The sequence below is a fragment of the Eurytemora carolleeae genome, unplaced genomic scaffold (assembly GCF_000591075.1).
Source record: "Eurytemora carolleeae unplaced genomic scaffold, Eaff_2.0 scaffold569, whole genome shotgun sequence".
Lineage (NCBI taxonomy): Eukaryota > Metazoa > Arthropoda > Copepoda > Calanoida > Temoridae > Eurytemora > Eurytemora carolleeae.
In genome coordinates this window covers 157,265-177,517 of record NW_019397440.1, presented here as the reverse complement: position 1 = coordinate 177,517, position 20,253 = coordinate 157,265, and the positions used below count along the sequence as shown (strand labels likewise).

Genomic DNA, 20,253 nt, shown 5'->3' with positions numbered 1-20,253 from the left:
ACAGTTGTAGTTCTACTGTTTGGGGGAGGTTCGGAAGCCTTCTAGGGACTTGCACTGCCGCAAATAGGTAAAATGAGGTTCGGAAGCTGTGCGGGGGGGTGCCTTCCCTCCCTCGCCCAACATCAAAACTAATATTTTTCCAACAAAGACGACTTTTGATAATCTGGAATTAATAGTTCATATTCATGCTTTCTTAGTAAATTGGTTTAGATAATTGTCAGTGACTTTATTGCTGTTTTAAGGAAAGAACGGTAACTTCTTTTAAAACATTTTTAAACTAAGAATTATAAAATGAAGACGACCCATTTCGTTTCTTATTTTTTATTATATGCGCGCAATCAAATAAATTCTAAATGAACGCGGCAATTGCACTCAGCATGACTAACCGCCGAAATTGCTCATAAATGACGTAATCCATCATTTTCAAATAATTATTTGAGATTTAATGTGTCTTAGTATAGTGCGGTGACGCGGTCAGTGGTTTAGACAGGCGCGTACACCGGATTTTTCAAAAATCTTCCTCTAGGAATATACTTAATTTTGGACTATTATATAGATCTGTAATTATAATAAAAACTAAAGATTCAGTCTCTGTACTAGTACTAGCAATCATTTAATCTATTGGTAAAATTATACTTAGTACATATTCTTGATTTCAGTCAACTTCCGAAGGTAGTGTTAAAATTTTTTTTTGTGAAATTTGATAGATGCGCGTTTAAACAAGGTTTTTCTCGAGTAAGGGAAAAAGAGTAGACGACAAAAACTGGAAATTAAGGGTGTTTCATCTGGATTTATTAATTATCATAGGTGGAAGACATACAGGAGGATTAAGTGGCAAGTGAAATAAAATTCCAAGATACGATACATGAAAGATGCGGCGTTGCAACAAATATCCTGAGTGGATAAAGGAGCTGATCTTGTTGGATTGCCTTGGTTCAGTATCGTAACCAGAAGGGATATTTGGAGGAGAATATACGGTGTTTGGAATCTTAAAGACCAGATCTACGATAACTCTGATCCATCTACAACATATTAGTATTAATTAATAGATAAGGCAAATATGCATTAACGGTTTATATAACTTAGCATTTGAAGTTACAACTAAACAACATATTAAAAAATAGGAAGTGGCTAAAAGTGATTAAATTCAATTCAATATTTGTTTTAGAGTTCAAATATTAAAAGATGAGTATTTTGAGAACAGAAAACGGTTTAGAGAATGTTGATCTGACTCCAGCATTCCTGGCAGTTAAACAGGTAACAATCTTAATTTCAAGTGAATCCCAATTTTTAAAAGCATGTCTGACTCTGATTCACGTTATACCCTTTTTGTCGTTTATCTGGTAAACAATTGGGAAGATTTTTTTTTGTCTTAAAAAGATTAAAATATAATGATTTTTATTATTATTCTGTCCTTCCTGTGCTCGTCAACTTTAAAATAATCAATTGTTAGATAAAAAACGAGTATCACTTGGTCATTTTTGCACACTCAAAGGTTGAAAGGGTAGCGTTGTGAATCCGACATGTCACATGCCATGAGGGAGTGATAAAAGTTTTGGTCAACTTTACATATTTTGATAGATAAAAGCTGTTGAGCTCTTGCAACTTCTTAAACAATTCAAACATTATTTATTTTTCTCCCAAAATCATTTTTATTCCCAGTTATTATAAATACTTTCAATTTCCTAATTTTCCTATCATAGTGGCCAGGGAGTGGGTAAACACAGGGTGTATATTTTCGTATAAAATTCCCCCTCCCTCTGTTAATAATAACTGATTTTCCCATATATGTATGTTTGTGCGGATCGGCAAATTTTTTTGGGGCTTCATTTATCATTGTCTTCATCTGGGAAAATATAAAAATTTGTGTGTAAAAAGTATCAAAATATAAAAAACCACGCCTTTTGATGTCCAATTACGCCTTTTGAAGTCCAATTTTCATTTATTTCCCCCAGATTATAAAAAATCATTTTCCCCGCTAGGGGGTGATTCTTAGAAATATTCTCAAGGATTCTACCGTACTCTTTGGAATACTTGTAGATTTGTCATCAGATAGGAGCATAGAGATGACGTCTATTTGTATCCAGCATTTTACTCATAGTTTTCTCATTCCTGCTGTCTGGTATTTTATCATATAAATACTTGAAAGTTTTAATATTTCCTGTTCCTTTGATATATTCTGGTAATTTGTTCCATTTCTCCGCTACTCTGTTGGTGAAGAAATTTCTTGTAACCTCAGTCCTGCATCTGGTTGTTAGTATATGCAGTTTCACTCCTGGGTAAAAATTATGCTCGTAGAAGAACATAATTCCATTTTTTTTTAATCCTAAATATTTGTTCAGGATGTTGAAATCAGTGCTAGGTTTAAGAAGAAGGAGGATATTCATGCTATATCCAAGAGTATTCTCAAACACAGGAGAGAGAGAACATAAATTAAACATAAAGGGATTGTCTGTGTAGTTTCAAGCGAGAATTGCATGCATGATTCGCAACTTTTATCTGAACAAAGCAGTTCTGAGCTGGGAACTTTAGAATAGTGGATATCGGGACTAATGCTTGATCCAATCTTTTTCTTAATCTCCAGATAAAATATTGCTTGTTTTCCTCATGAATTTAATCTCCAGATTAATTAACAGATCGGGATTAAAGATATCACATTCTAAAGTTTTCAGTTCTGATAATCCCAATCTTTGTCCTTCAACATAAATCCGCAAGTTACGTCATTCAAATCCGCAAGTCTTTTTTTAAAACCCTAAATTGGAATTATCAATCTCAGATAAAAAGAATGAAAATATCTTTATTTTTACCGTTTTACGGCCCAGACGTAGGTTTAATGGGTAAGGTTGGGAATCGGACAATTCCCTCTTTTAGGTAGATAGTCCATAGTCCTTTAACATTCAAGGTTAGGGGTGTGAAAGGAGGCGTTGCATCTTAGGTGTATGTGTGTTGAATTTGGGCTCCTTTAGTTCATAGGTGCCGGAGACAAAAAATCGGAGCCGACGGAGGTACCTTATCCCATATCTCCTGTCTCCGAACGGAGATACTGAAGATTTGACGTCATATCCTGTTCCTAGAGCATCAGATGAGTATACATGCAAAAGTAGGACCGGCTAACACCATTATTTACTGAGATATTGAAAAATGTCATAGATGCAACGCCTCCTTCAGTGACATTTTACTTCAATCATTTTATAGAAGCATAATAGAATTCCACTTGGAATTCTAAGGCATGTTTATTCAATACATTTTTCACAAAATTCAAAAATGTGCCCATCAAATGGGGTCTAATGTTATAAAAGTGACTAGTATAAGTGAAAAAGAAAAGTTTGAAAAATTTATAAAATTGGGATTTGAATTTCTGAATTGAAATCAATTTACAGAATCGTAAAATATGGAAATTTGACTGAGTTAGGTAAAAAAAAACTATTTTTTTTAGTACTTTACGAAATATATTTAGAGAAACCTATTTTTGACCATAACTTGCCCAATTTTGAGTATTTTTCAATTCTGTAAACTATTTTGAACTCCGGTTCTCAAGCCAGTTGAATGGATACCATTACCCATATTATTAAGATGTTTGTGCTCATTTTTACCTATAGGAGACCAGGTAATAACTGCAAACATAAGAGCGAGCATGAACTCTTTCTCTTCGGCTCACCTCTATTTGCACTGATTAAATCTTATGTATATATTTCAGGTAGGCAGTTTATACAGGACTCAACCGTGAACTGAAAACACAATAAATTGTACGATAGTAGAAAATTAGACTCAATTTCAAGAATATAAAATAGGCTTCAGAAAGGTTTACATCAAAATCTTAGATTGGTAGTTTGAATGGTAAGATAGATAATGGTAGATTCAATGTATTTGTAGAGATTTGTAGGATTAGTTGCTTGAAGATAGGGGTTCTCTGTAGGACAAGCTTCTCGACTTTGAACACCCTGAACACACATTAGTTTATAAAGATCCACAGATCTTACAATGTTCAAATTTTTAATTTTTTCCAACACTAATGATTTTTTTTTATCATTAAACCCCATTTGAAGGGCATATTTTTGAATTTTGGGGAAAATATATTTTATAAACATACCCTAGAATTCAGAGTGGATTACTATTTTGCTTCTGTAAATGATATAAGTAAATTTTCACAAAATTTCACACATCTATTCAAGGTGATACATGGACGATCTATAAAATGCGTATGGAGAGGGGGAGTACCGATGGTTGAAGTCGACTGTGGGCCAGAACATCCCAGCAATTCTCTTTAATTAAATAATTAATAATTAATTATTATCTGGTCATTATTATTAATTATCATTTCTAATATAAGAAAAAAATATTCAATACCTCCTACTCGGCGAAGGACTGGCAAGGTTTTTTTTTAGGATTGCATTTTTGTTTTCCCTGTTTGTAATAAGCTGATTTTTCCCCCAGCATTTTAGGTCCACCGAAGATTGAACTTTTTCTTATCTTATGTTCTTCTTCTTCAGGATTCAGACCCTCACCGGGAGGAATATCAAGAAAATTGAGGTAATGTTTAACCCCCTCCTTCCTTCCTTCCTCTCTCTCCCTCGTTCTATTTTTGAAATAAAAAATTTTCTTTTTACAAATTACAAAATTAGCTTCATTTTTTGAAAAAAAGAAAAATATTAGACTACAATATTTCCACCGTTTTCTAGTTACTATTCTATATCGATGGATCAATAGCCGATTAAACTAACGTTCCATTGGACTAAAGTCAGCTGTTCACGAACAGGTTTTTGGTCCTACAATGGTGCATATGAGCAAAATTAAAAATAATTTTGGGCCGTAGTGCTTTGACAGCTGACCCTAGCCGCAGCTCGGCCCAGAAATTTTTGCTAACCTAACCTAGCCCTATAATACTTAAGGAAATATATATAAAATAATTTTTATTTGTTTTGGAAATACTTAAAAATTGATATTGGCAAATGAAAACTTTGAAAATTAGTAGTTCATTTGAACAATTTTTCGTTCATCAAATTACTGATATGTTTTTTCCTAACTAGGAGGAGATGAATTATAAACCTGTAGATATAAACGAGACTGGAATGAATATTGATATAATGAAGAAACTGGCACACTGTCTCATCCTTCAAGCTAACGGAGAACTCAATGTGTAAGTTTTTGAAAAATAAGCATTTTTTATTTTTAAAACAAAAACTTCATTTTCGTGATACAGACGGAGACACGTGACAATGATACTGCACTGACATTGATGGGAGTTCTGGTCAATTATATCTAATAGAAATTCAAAATTATTAATTTCAAATAATTAATAATAGGAGAAAGCCGGAGTTTTTAAGGCTCCTCTGGGATATCGTCGTTTTCAGATTGGTTGCTTATCGAATATGATCTGTTTAAACCTTAGATTATTGTACCAAATCTTATTTATACAAGTTTGGTATAACTTTGACTCATTTTATATCAATTTCTCGAGACAGGAACATCAGATAGAACTCTTATAGGTCTCGATCAACTCTTGAAGTTCTTAGGTTTTAGCCTATAACCGGACCCCCTTTCATTTTTCCTTTACAGTCCCTTTAAGATGTTCAATGTTCAATGTTCAATGTGCAATGTTCAATGTTCAATGTTCAATGTTCAATGTTCAATGTTCAATGTTCAATGTTCACATATAAAATTTATGTTCAGGTCTACAGGTGTGAACGGCTCTACTGAACCTGAACCAGGAATCCATTTTAATCTATTCAAACTTTTTTTTTTTTTAATGAAACTAAAAGACAGCGAGAGTGCGGTTTAACTAGGCGCAAAGAATATGAAAAAAAACGCTAAAAGATATTCTCCTTTTTCTGGATTTAAAGATGTTCTAATAATTCCTGTACATTTACCTTCAGTAGAAATGCGCTGGTCACTAGAAACCCCAATTGAAAACAATTAATTTTTAGAATTAAAAACATTACTATAAAATTCATATTTGATCAGACAGTGCTTTTAAGTGTACCGTTTTGAAGTCTTACACTTTACAGTCCCATTAAGTATTTCTTTTCTAATGCACTTCTAGAATCTAGATGGAATGGGTGGGGGGGGGGGGTATATCTTTTTAAACAATGTTTTAAAATCGCTATTACAGCAAAAGTAGATGGAGCCGGTGTCTCAGCAGGAAGAAAAAGAGCATTTGGGGAGCAGGAGGTGATAACAAACATTGAAGAATAAGAATAATTTATGGTTTAAGAATTGAGACCGAATTTTAAAGACTTTGAAGTTCGTCACTGAACAATCTACTGCCAGTTCAAATTTGAACCACCGATTCAAAGTTTTAAGAAAGATGAATTATTGAAGCGCTGTTCAGCCAGGTCGATACCTTGCCTCAAATTCTTCAAATTCGGTCTCTGGTTCTACTTAGTCTTTAAATAATTAAATAATTGCACCTCTACAAATCATGCCGGTTTCTTAAATGGTTTAAATTGCCTTTTGTTTTAATTTCATTGACCCTCCATTAAAAAGCGGAGCTTGTCTGATTTACAAAATAACCTTTGAAATCTTAATCTGATAAATAATGTGGAATATATTAACGTGATTAAAGTAATTAGTTTCAAAAATTTCTTGAACATTTTTCAGCACTAGACACTCCTGTTAAGAACCCACAGTTAACCCTATTCCCGTTTTTAAACATGGATATCTAATTTTAAACATGGATATCTAATTTTAAACATGAATATCTAATTTCAAACATGGATATCTAATTTCAAACATGGATATCTAGTTTTAAACATGGATATCTAATTTCAAACATGGATATCTAATTTTAAACATGGATATCTAATTTCAAACATGGATATCTAATTTTAAACATGGATATCTAATTTTAAACATGGATATCTAATTTCAAACATGGATATCTAATTTCAAACATGGATATCTAATTTTAAACATGGATATCCAATTTTAAACATGGATATCTAATTTTAAATATAAATATTTAATTTTAAACATGGATATCTAATTTCAAACATGGATATCTAATTTTAAATATGAATATTTAATTTTAAACAAGGACATCTAATTTTAATCATGGATATTTAATTTTTAACATCTTTGCAACCTGGGTCTCTTTAAAATTTCCCTTTAGAATGTATAAAAATGACTAGTTAGGTTAATATTTTAGGGGTGTAAATTTTCTCGAAAAATCATTTTTTATCTCCCCCCCCTTTTTGAAAAGAATTTTTTTCACCCACAAAGTATAAATTTTTTTTAAAAAGTTTTTTTTTATCGCTTAATTGGGAAGTTTTGGGTAAAAAGTGTCATTAAAAAACTAAAAAAAAGACATGCCTTTAATGTTCAATTTTTCATATTTTTCACAAAATCATCAAAAGGGTAGTGGAGGTAATTCTAAACCACTATATTTCCTGAAGGAACAACAAAGTTGATTTCTAAAAAAATAAGTGCATAGAATAGGATAAAACATGTTTCCTGAAGTCACAACTTTTGGTTTGTGAATCTTGGGATCAAGTCTTGATCTCCTTTTATGCAAACCTACGGATTAATTTAATTCTGCTTTGATATCCCGTGGTGGTCATACCTTGCAGAGATAGTTTTTATTTAAGTTTAAAGTGTCTTTATCGGATATCAAGATAAATATTACAATATGTTTAAGGTACCAACTCCGACTGTTAAAAAGACGGTTCGACGTTCCCTTGCAGTTTCAAAGGTGAATTCTATTCTCAAAGGGATTTTTAATTGATTATTTCCTGATTGTTTTTATCAACATTTTAAATGTAGATATTTTCATTTTACCTAGATTCTAAGTATTGACTGGGGTATAAATTTTGAAATTGAACTTTCCCTAAAGATTTTTAGTAATCATACGTTGGTTGATTGGTTGGTAGTTTGATTGATTGATTAACTAATGTATTGATTTAGTAATGATTTGTTGGATTGATTGATTGATTGATTGATTGATTGATTGATTGATTGATTGATTGATTGATTGATTGATTGATTGATTGATTTATAACAACAAGTGAATTTAGGTTACCGAACTTGACTCCCCTCTGCCCAAGCGAGGCCGGAAATCGCTGGCCACGCCCCTCATCACTTCATCAACCACGCCCTCTAGGTAAAATCCCCTATTCACATCTTGCCACGCCTAGCTCTGATCACTACTTTATCCACACCTCAATGATGCAGATAGTTTGTTATTTTCCAGGGTTTGTTTTAGTTAGGATGTCTCCTTTAATGGACTCTAGACGCATTTATTGAAGAACCTGTCCGATTCAAAACGGTACTCTGATCAAGGATAAAAGAAACTTTCATTATTATTTCGAATTGTGGTACTCTTTTAAGAACCTGTGGGTTTTACGCTAAGGAGAAAAGGAAGGAAATTGTTAGAATTCAACACGTTTAAGACAGAAAAATATTATTGTTACACAATGAAAGGTTTAATTGCTGCTCTTTTAATAGGACGTCTAAAATCATATCTTAAATAAATAATCTATTATACTTGGTTTAAATGTATTTCCTTATTCTGACCCCCATCCCCCCCCCCCCCTTTTTTTTAAATTATTTGTTTCCCTGAAATGTAAGGTACGTTCTTAGGTTTTAATCTCTGAATTAGGGATATAGTAGTCATAGGTAGAAAACAATAAATTTTTGTAGTATTTTTCTTAACCCATACGTTCCCGGGTTTTTCAAATATTTTTAACTTATCCATTTTTTAAGGAATTCAATCCGGTCCAAAGCAGCTCTCTCACAGGGACATTCCAGGTTTGTATCTTTTCCTAAAGGGACAGTCAACGTCATTTTTATTGGTTGTTGATAAAGAGCGATGCTTGGTTCAACCAAGAAATACAATAGCTTCTCTTCCATTAATGGACTAAGTTTTGCATTGATTAATTGGTTGCTCTTACAGTGATGAATTTATTTTCTAGTTTTTATCTTTATTTAATTTGTTTAGTTTGGACCAGACAGATTTCTCAAGTGGAAGTGTAGCAGTAAGGTGTCTAGGACCTAGTATAAGAACCCAGGTATAAACAATTTACTTAATTGTAAATAGTCAATAAAAGAAAAACAGAGTAATGTTTCTTTTCCTTAAAGTTACAAGTTTTCTGATAAGATTGCATGTTTGTAGCTCTAACTGCATCTACATTCTTCATATATTAATTTTTCTTAACATGTAAATGGATCTTCCACTTGGACTTAATCGTTCGTGAAGTACCCAATTCGGCCGAGGGTTTTTTCAATTGTTAACATCATTGATTTCGTTCGTTTTCTAAATGAACGATCTTTCAGTAAAATCGTTTGTTTGGTAAAATCGTTCTTTCTATAAAATCGTTCTTTCAATAAAATCATTCGTTTAATAAAATCTTTCCTTCAATAAAATCGTTCTTTTAGTAAAATAAATCCTGCGTTTATTCTTTTTTAAAAGATTTGATAGAAATAATCGTGCGTTCAGTAAATAAACAATAGTTTTTTTAAGTTCGTTCAAACGAATGATTTTAAATCATTCGTTTTTGTTTGTTTTTTAACAAAAACGATATTTTTTTCATTTCTCTGAATGATCCAAGTTGTTCGTTCATCGTTCGTTTCTTTTTGTCTGTATCGTTCACGATAAATTTGGCTCGTTCTCAAAAACGATACCCATATTTAGTCCTAGAGAAAATTAAATGTATCTAGGAGGTAGTTGTGGAAGAATCCAGTGAGATCGATGAGGTCGAGGAGGAGAAAGAGGAAGAGGATGAGGATGAAAATGACGGAATCGTAAACCCTACTCCAGCTATGAAGGTAAGTTACACCATTCTTATAATAAAAGAGACCATTTTTTTCCTAATTATTTTTTGTAGTTATATAATTCATATATCGTTAGTTTATGAATTATCAATTTGTATGTTAATTACGGTAACAATGTAAGTTGGTTGATGGTTGAATGATTAATTAAAAATTGCTAAATTGATTAAGTGGTTGATTATTTGATTGGATTTTATGAAACGATGGATTCGTTGATTGTTCGATTTATTGGTTTGTTAATAATTTAATTGATTGGTTGTTTTCTGGATTGGTTAAAAATATAATTAATTGATTTGATGTATAATTGTTTGATTGATTGGTTGAATAGTTTTGTTGTTGATTGAATGATTGATTAGCAGTTTTTTTTTTCTCTTAGGAACTGTTAAAGAAAAGGAAAAGTTTGGGTCGACCTGTTGTTAAGAGTTCTCCTGCCAGAAAATCTCAGGGACGGAAACCTGTGAAACTGTCTCCAGTTAAACCCGTGAAACCTGCCCCGGCTCCTCCAAGGCCGGAATTCATCGGTAAGAAGATTCACAGTAAAAACGACCAACAACTCTTTAAAGTATGACGATACCCAGGTTAAATCAAGTCTTCTGCCTTGAATTAAGTCTTTTAATGGTTTATTTAATAATTTAAAAAATAAAAATACAATTTTACAGTTGTAGTTCTGAGTTCTCACGATTAGTAAAAATTCTGTTTGTCATAGCGCCGTTCTGAGTTCTGACGATCAGTAATAATTCTGTTTGGTAGGAACTGGAGGAACCCAGATCTATTTGTTAGCTGGAGAACCTCTGGATCTAAAACTGGAGAAAATATCTAAAGCTCTTCCTCTCTCCTCCAGTTTTCCTGGAGCGCATCTGGCAGGTAAATCCTCCTCCCCTTTCAAATGATTTTGTAGTTAGTACTTAAAACTTTCCAGTTATTTTCAAATTTTCCTCCTCCAACCTTAAATTAACCTTAAGTTTAGATCCTCAACATTCATCAACAGATTTTAATTTGACGCAAAAATGTAACATACTAGCGCCCTTATTCGATTTTCAAACAATAACAAACTAAAAAACCCGCGGATTTATGGTTCTTCATATCATGGATTTCGAAAATTTGCTTTGACGTTCGGATACAAATAAACAGAGAGACAGACAAGCAAAATGTATATATTAGATAAATACTTCAATGCTTATATGGCTCCTAAATTAGAAATTATACACTGAATCATATCTCAGGGGTGTTTTAATATAATGCACGGCAAGATGGAGGTTTGAAACCTGGGGAAAAAATCAGTTATGGACCAGAAATTTCCCGTAAGGGCGAAAAATAAACTTGCCTTTTGATTTTTAACGAAAAATAAAGTAAAAATTATACAGTAATCTAATTAGATGGCTAGGAACATATTTCACTAAAGAAATTTGTCAATAAATCAATGCTAAAATCGATTATTTCGTTTTCATTATTATATTGAATTTCTAATTTTCTTTGAATTTATTCGCAGATTTCTTCAAATTCTTTAAATGTCGTCTTTTCAATAATAGTTATAGAAAATCAGCGAACATCTTTGTGAATAACGAGAAACTAGAATAATGAGATAATAGAAACTAATAATTGAACAAGATTACTTATTTTCGATGATAAGATTAATTTTTATTTTCTCAAAATGTTCCAAAACATGACGTCTGTAGTTTATTGTAAAATATTTTTACATTTTATGTCGTCGTTAATTAATAATTTAAAAAAAACTAATTCTGAAAGCGTATCCACCCCCAAATCAGGAGTTTTGAACGTCGAATTTGCGCTCAAACTCAGGATTTACAGATCTTTAAAAAGTGAAATATGTCTCAAATGAATCCTAAAACAGTTTTCCACAACACTGCGTTCTCAGTTCAACTACATTACATAGCCGGTCACTCCCTTTAAAAGCTAAAATTATTCTCAGGAAAGGAGGCGTCCCTTAGCCTAGTTTTCAATCTGATTTTATTTTAGTTGTTCACACCCCTGCTGAATGGACTCCAAAACATATTTTCAAGATGACAAAACAGATAAAAATATTGAACAAGAGTGCTGGTCTTGACACATTCGTGGTGCTCATGGGAACAGGTAATTCGAGACGCTTCGATAGTCAGTCCATCATTTAGGAAGATATATGAACATTGTGGTTTCTCTTCTGATTTTTTTTTGATGAAAAATATTAAAAATATTATTTTCTGGATTTTACTATAATCTGTATTGTTGTTTAATTATATAATTAATATGGTTGACCAGTATGTATTATTAATTGAAGGATTGGTTGGTTATTTGTTAATAGATTGGTTGATTTAATGATTGATGGGTTTGGTTGATAAGTTATTAGGTCAGGGTTGGCATAAAAAACCACCCAAAAAACCCAATAAAACCCACTTGGAAGTGGACTTTTTTGGGTTTTTAAAAACTGTTTCTAATTATTGCATTTTCTTCACTCTTGAAATGATAAAACCCTTCTAGAAATGATAAAACCCTTCTAGAAATAAGGTCTACTATCAACTGTAATGATTTTTAGGAGTTTACAGCAATAAAACTGACACATTCATTCATTCTAATTACTAGGAATTAATATGAGTTTAGTAGATTCTAACTACTTTTAAATTAATAAACCCAAAAGCCCCCGAAAAAAAACACACTAAAAACCCCAATAAATTCCATTGGGCTGGTTTTTGTTGTTGAAAAAAACCCGGGTTTTTTCCAACCCTGTAATAGGTTGATAAATTGAAAGGTTGATAGATAGGTTGAAAGATAGGTTGATAGATAGGTTTATAGAGAGGTTTATAGAGAGGTTTATAGAGAGGTTGATAGATAGGTTGATAGATAGGTTGATAGATAGGTTGAAAGATAGGTTAATAGATAGGTTGATAGATAGGTTGAAAGATAGGTTAATAGATAGGTTGATATAAGATAGGTTGATAGATATGTTGATAGATAGGTTACTAGATGGGTTGATAAATAGGTTACTGGGTCGATAGAGAAGTTGATTGATTGATATGTAAGTTGGTTTAAGATTGATAGTTTGATCGATTGGTTAGTTGGTTGGTGATTGATTGATTAATTGATTGATTAAATTGGTTGATTATTTGATTGTCTGGTTTTTTAGGTTTAACCAATGTACATATGAATATTGACGCTATGCTAAGTCAGACCAAACATGTCCAGTTTGTTACTTTTCATAGAGAAGACGCGAACAAGGTGGGATTATTTTTTTTTATTTTATTTTTTTATTGTTTTTTAAAGGAACTGTAAGCGTAATTTGTATTGACCCTCCAAGCAAAGATGGCAATGCCTGATTTACAACGGTTGTCTTAAAACCTGAATCTGATAAAAAGGTGGAAAATTCGACGTCGTTTTTTTTTGACTCGGAAAGTGTTTATTTCTGTTAACTTCGCTTTCGCAGAAAAGCCGGAAATGAAAACCAGTTTAACCAATCAAAAACATAATATCTTATTCATACTTGATCAGGCAAAGCTTTTAAGCGTAACGTTGTAAATAGGGCATTGTCATTTGTCATCTTTGCATGAGGAGGATCACTTGAAATTACGCATACAGTTTCTTTAATAAAGCCATGTTTATTTTCTGAAAGTTAACCACTTTTTGTAAAAAGCTGACAAAAAATTACGTTCTGTTTAAATTATCTTTTCTTCAAAATTGAAATTTTCCCCGTTTTCTTTTTTACAAAAATATATTCAGCGAAATGTCACATTTTTGCTCTTGATAAAGTTTCAATCGTTGATATTTTTTCGATCTTTTTGATTCCCTTTCACAAAATTTTAAGTATTTTCTTCCATTTTTTACATTAATTTTCCCTAGCGGAAAAATTAAAGATTTTTGTTGTCCTTTTTTAAGTTTTAAAAATATACATAACTTGTTTAATGTTCAAGTATTTTTAATTTAGATAAAACTAGTTTCAAAAAAAGGTAATGTTTGATAATTAGGATGTAGAGACAGGAAAGCTGCGAGAAACCACAAGTTTCTTCCTGGTTGGATATTTCTTTCCTGGCTGCGAGGTGGAGGGGTCAACTCTTCCGGTCAAACTTGTCAGAGACGGATACAGTACCTGCTTTAGGTACACCAAACATATCTTGGATTAAAGGGATTGTACGTAGAATTTCTGAGTCTCCATGCAAAGAGGGGAGTGCCCGATTACCCTTTAAACCATTGCTTAGCATCCGTATCCGTTGGCTTCCTGGATCCGTACGGATCCGGATCCAAGGGGCAAAATATCAACCAAAAACTGCAAAAAAAAACTCTTTTTTTACTCTCAAAGTCTAAATCTGTTGAAAAAAAGAGAGATTGCCAGATTTCAGTTTCTGAATGATTGTCAATCAAGTTTTAGTATAAAAATAAGTGAAAAAGGAGAAAAACAATTTTACAATTCTGTTGTGATAAAAAATCAGTGAATCTTGAAGTAATGTTTATGACCTGAATACGGATATCAAAAGGCATGTTTTTCAAACTTTTCGATACTTTTAACCGAAAATTGAACTATTTTCCCTTTAAAAAACAGTTATTTTCTCCCAATTCAGCCATTAAACCGGTAAAAAAAACCTCTATACCGTCTGGACGGAAAAACATGATTTATAATAAGGGGGGAATGATTTTTGAGAAATTATACACCCTTGAATACAGATTCATTAAAATAACATGTGTTCTTTTAGGACGAGTGGAATAGAAGAATTGGAGAACACTATCATTGACTGCTTCTCAGAAAAAGGTAGGGTTTGGTCTCACGTCTTTTATGGTACTCTCATTGGGTGTCTTCATGGGGCAGGGAGATAGGGGGGTATCTTTTCAAGGGTTGGGGAAAGAAAATTAAGAAAAAAAGAAAATGAGGGGAAAGGGACGGGATAAGAGAAAAAGAGTGGAGAGGGAAAAAGGAGAAAAAAGAGGTTTTTTAATCAGTTTGTTATGTTTGCAGGATATTAGAAGAATTTTGGAGTGAAAAGTATTAAAATTTTCAATTTTATGTCTTTTTTTATTTTGCAATCGATTAATCATTATATTATTTTATTCTTTTGTTAATTCCGATCGTTTGATCTTGATATCCAATATCCATTATCCACTGTGGACAATGCCTTTTCATTTCAGTTACTTATCCAAGTACCATGCGGGATATCAATACAAGGGTTCCCATCTCTGAAGACAGAACTGTTTGTTGTGATGACTGGGGTTTAGCTTTGATCTCCATCCTGCGCAATATTCACGGATTAATCTAATTCCTCTTTGATATCCCGTGATGGTTAATGATGGAATCAAGCATATTGACTTCTAAAGTTCTCACATTGGATATCGAGATAGAGCGTTCAAGGCAAAGGGTGCATTAGTTCCGGTCTCAAGAGTTTACACGCTTCAAATCAAAAATGTCGACTGTTGACTAAAATTGTGATCTCTAATATCTATATCAAAAATGTCTGCTGCTGACTAAAGTTATGATCTTTAATATCCGTATCAAAAAGCTCTTCGCTCATATATATATGTATGAGTAATTGTATATACAATACTTATGTATAAGTTAGCTATATCTGGCCAAAAGGCTAAAGGGGTAACATAATGTCAAAAATAGAAATTTTTTATTCTCAAAAATCGGTTTTTTTCTTCTTTAAAATTCCACGGGTAACGCCGGGTACTTCAGCTAGAACATATATATGTAGATGAATGCAAGGTCAGGTAAGGCCAATAGAGAAATTTTTATTCAGAATACACCAAATTCCGTAACATACAATAAATTCATTTTCGGTGGCTGTACAATTGTATTCTGGTTGTTTAAAAACAAACGCAACCGAAACATAAAATTGAACCCAGTGTTCAAACCTTAGTCGCAGTCCAGAGTTATAAAGATACACATTATTAAGATAAAATAGAGCGAGGTTAATTAATTATTATTTTAAAATAATTATCAAAAACCCTCTCCTTCTCTCGAGTCGAAACTGTAAATTTAAGTTTCGACATAAGCCTAATTTGATTGAATGTAAACAGACCGATAAACCAGTTTTCAGACACCGAAACGGAGTTCAAAGTGTATTCCAGCATACATTTTTGTTCAGTAAATAAATTCTCGAATGGCATAAATGGGTGTTGGTCCTTGGATCTGTATAGTGTATATATATATATATATCTGCAGTTAGTAAAACACAGATTATTTTTATTTTATTGCTGTTAGTTGTTATTAACACTCTTCGGCAGCATGAGTTATGGTGGAAATATACATATATATATCTAGATGAATGGGTGTTGGTTCTGTATTGTGTACATATATCTGCACTCTGCAGTTAGTAAAACACAGACTATTTTTTTATTTTATTGCTGTACAAATTGTTATTAATATTCCTCGGCATCATGAGTTGGCTTAGAAATATACATATATATATATATACTATATCATATATATATATTGATGAATGGGTGTTGGATCTGTATGTATATATAGTATATCATATATATATATATATAGATGAATGGGTGTTGGATCTGTATATATATATTATATCATAAATATATCTAGATGAATGGGTGTTTGATCTGTATATATATATTATATCATATATATATCTAGATGAATGGGTGTTGGATCTGTATATATATATTATATCATAAATATATCTAGATGAATGGGTGTTGGATCTGTATATATATATTATATCATATGTATATATAGTTGAATGGGTGTTGGATCTGTATATATATATTATATCATATGTATATATAGTTGAATGGGTGTTGGATCTGTATATATATATTATATCATATGTATATATAGTTGAATGGGTGTTGGATCTGTATATATATATACTATATCATAAATATATCTAGATGAATGGGTGTTGGATCTGTATGCTGGGAAGAGAAAACTTACGATGGCAGCTGCGGAGAAAGGAAGGTAAAAAATTAAACATTGTTTATTTTATAAAAGGGATAAATATTTTCTTAACATATTCTGCTCTCCTAGAAATATTTTTAATCCATATGTTATGAAGTATGGAGCGGCTCATAGGGGCTTTAGACTAGGAAAAACGTCAAAAAAGCCCAATTTACATAATCTTTTAAATAGTTTGAAATTTACATTTTTGTAAATTATTGAGGGACTTAAAAGAACTACTCCTAGCCTGACACCTTTTCCCCAAGATTCAGCATAAAAATAACCTTAAAAAAGATGTTACATGTTTAGGAACGGTCTAGTTGCACATGCTTATGGATTGAGTTGTTGTACAATTTACATTTCAGGAACGGAGTAGTTGTACAATTTACATGTTTATGACTGCATTAGTTGTACAAATTACAGGTTTTAGAATGGAGTTTTTGTATATTGTACATGTTTAGGAACGGAGTTGTTGTACAATGTACATGTTTATGAATGCAGTAGTTGTACAATGCACGTGTTTTATAACGGAGTTTGTGTGTAATGTATATTTTTGGGATAATTGTACAATGCACCTATTTAGGAATGGAGTAGTTGTACATTTACTACAATGTACATGTTTAGGAACGGAGTAGTTGTACAATGTACATGCCTAGGAACGGAGTAGTTGTACAATGTACATGTTTAAGAAACGGAGTAGTTGTACAATGTACATTTAAGGAACGGAGTAGTTATACAACGTACATGTTTAGGACTTTAGTAGTTGTACAATTTATATGTTTAAGAATGGAGTTTTTGAATATTGTACATGTTTAGGAACGGAGTTGTTGTACAATGAAGTTGTATAGGAACGGAGTAGTTGTACAATGAACATGTATAGAACGGAGTTGTTGCACAATGAACATGTATAGGAACGGAGTTGTTGTACAATGAATATGTACAGGAACGGGGTAGGTGTACAATGTACATGTTTTGGAATGCAATAGTTGTACAATGTATATGTTTAGGATAATTTTACAATGCACTTATTTAGGAATGGAGTAGTTGTACATTTAGTACAATGTACGTGTTTAGAAACGGAGTTGTTGTTCAATGTACATGTTTAGGAACGGTGAAGTGTACAACGTAGATATTTAGGAACGGAGTTGTTGTAGAATGTACATGTTTAGAAACGGAATAGTTTTACAATGTACATATTTAGAAACGGAGTTGTTGTACACAACGAGGTGGAAGATCTAGAGAACCTTGGAGATTATCTCAGGTTAGTCCAAGACGCAAAATATTTTCATGACATATTTTTCTTTCTTATTAATTTTTCTTAAAAGTCTTATCATATTCGCAACTCAGTGTTGATTTTATAGAAAAATCGTATTTGTCCAATATTTTTGGTTAAGTATTATTTGTATTTCCTGAAAATGTAGTTGTTCACGATTTTATCGTCTTTAAAAATGAAAATGCGCGAATGTTTTCAAGAAAACTTCTTAGAGCTGGACTAACCGTCCCGTTGTCGGGGGAATAGGTGGTAAAAATCTTCTGTTGGTTAGGCTTTAACAGAAACAGACAAAATTGTGTCGTTCAGTCTTGTTTTTAGAATTTACTTCATCTTCTGATTAGGATCTAAAGGGGATTGCTAAAAATGTATTTTTCTTTATTAAAAACATGAAAAATTCATCTGACAACATAAAAATTTAGTAGAAAGTTGCTTTTGTTGTGGATAAGTGGGGATGAGTCTAATGTTATTTTTAAGTCTACATTCTGACTTCTGCGGAATAATGGTTGTTTGTTTGTTTGGGTGGGTGTTTGTTTGTTTGTTTGTTTGGGTGTTTGTTTGTTTGTTTGTTTGTTTGTTTGTCATTAAAAATGTGTCTCGATGGTCTAGAGGTTCTAATGATTAATGGACAGACAGACACGCCAAATTGATGTACTCAATAAATTTTTGTTGATAAATGGTTTGATTTTTCTCTAAAATATATTCTATTTATAGGACTCTGGCCTTGAAGGAGGATAATACCTACAGGAACATATTTCTTTATCACACTTTTTATATGGATTTTTTCCATATTCAGCAGGATCGGTAATTGTTCGGACGCTGCCCCCCCCCCCCGTCCTATAATTTCTTAACAACCTCGCGGGTCAAAATGATCTACACTGAGATATTCTACTGAAAAAAATCCTGATAATTTTATTCACAAAATTATGCTTTACAGCAGCTAGTAGTTTATTGACGTGCACATTGCACGTGTTTGAATAATATAACGAGAGGGAAAAAAGTTTTGATTGTTAAATGTCTAGTGTCTACGTTAAAATTTAAAGTGGCCTCCATGCAAAGACGGGCTCTTTACAGTACCATTAAACGCATTTTCGAATCAAGTATAAATTATAATTCAATGTTTATAAATTGGAAACATGATTATTTCAGCTGCTGGAAAACTTGTATGAATTATTAGAATTAAACACTTTTATAAACCCTAGAAACGCGGCGATATCTTTTAAATTATTGATAAGATAAAGGTTTCTAGGGTTTTCCTATACACCAGTATTTCGGTAAAACGTTTTACGCGTAGTTTTACAGTTCTTTGGGTAGGCGAGTCAGATAAAACTAACGTTTTGCACGAGGAGAGCCAAGGTCAAGAGCTACCTCAGAGTTTTTAAAATTCGTCAATCATGCTTTCGTTGAAGAGTAATACTCTTCAAAGTCAACCCGACCGAAATACTTCTAAGAGTTTTAATTAATTTTCGCACCAGAGCTGAATTATGCATTTAAAAAAATGCCGGTTATTTTTAATACTTGTTAAAGAAAAAGAAGCAAATTTAGTTATAAAACAAAATGTTAATATTTTGAGTTCTAACATTTTTTACAGATTGGCAAATTTCCGAACAATAACAAAGTTGCAGCAATTTAAAAATTGGCCAAATTAAAAGGACACCCTTACTCTTACAGGGGAAAACGTAAGAATTTAATCTATATAAAAAATTTTGAAAATGCACAAAAAAAATATTATGAAATCCGCAAAAAAATTTTGTTTTTGTTTTATACGGTACAAAGAGAAGATGTTCAGAGATAAAGCCACAATTAAAAGTTGAAATAGAAGATGGGCGCGAAGCGCCTTAAAAGTATAGTAATATTAAATTCCATCAATAGTTTATTTTATTTTATATATATATATTGAATATGCTATGGGAAGTTTAAAGTTAAAGTTTAAAGAAATATTTCTTGAAGGGAGGAGGATGGACTAGTGATCAACATTTAAGAACTGTGTACTGTGTACTGTGTACTGAATTGAAGGGAGGAGGATGGACTAGTGATCAACATCTAAGAAACTCAAGAAACCATCAAACTTAATTATTCAACCATACTGTTTAAATCTGACATAAATAATCCCCACGATTTGGACAAGATTTTTTTTATACTTTTTGACGAGTAAATTGAATATCTTTGTTATACTTAAACATCGTATGTGATTTATTAAAATTATTATAAGTGCCAAATAAAACTATTTTTTAACAAAGATAAAAGGTTATTTAAGTACTATTAATACTTATGTTTCTACGATAACCTTTTTGTAAGGTCAGGGGTTTATATATTTCAGAAGTATCCTCCCCTTGTGATGAGTTTT

General features: G+C 32.0%; 1 protein-coding gene across 6 annotated transcripts; it reads left to right on the top strand.

Moving 5' to 3' along the window:
- Positions 1-1,168: 1,168 nt before the first annotated feature.
- On the top strand, positions 1,169-20,147 carry LOC111714302 (uncharacterized). 6 transcript variants are annotated; one of them, XM_023489381.1, is made up of 21 exons: positions 1,169-1,257; positions 2,343-2,416; positions 4,491-4,530; positions 5,028-5,137; positions 5,671-5,708; positions 6,110-6,168; positions 7,634-7,687; positions 8,010-8,095; positions 8,698-8,742; positions 8,933-9,002; positions 9,652-9,759; positions 10,139-10,283; positions 10,513-10,626; positions 11,740-11,853; positions 12,881-12,972; positions 13,716-13,846; positions 14,439-14,494; positions 16,591-16,657; positions 17,838-17,897; positions 18,621-18,653; positions 19,923-20,147. In XM_023489381.1, the coding sequence occupies exons 1-21, from the start codon at positions 1,186-1,188 to the stop codon at positions 19,951-19,953; spliced, it is 1,599 nt and encodes a 532-aa protein (XP_023345149.1). In that variant the 5' UTR covers positions 1,169-1,185; the 3' UTR covers positions 19,954-20,147. The 6 variants fall into 6 exon arrangements, with proteins under 6 accessions (XP_023345149.1, XP_023345148.1, XP_023345151.1 ...); XM_023489380.1 differs by having other exon boundaries at positions 19,857-20,147; XM_023489383.1 differs by lacking the exons at positions 17,838-17,897; positions 18,621-18,653; positions 19,923-20,147 and adding an exon at positions 17,711-17,780.
- The last annotated feature ends 106 nt before the right edge of the window (positions 20,148-20,253 follow it).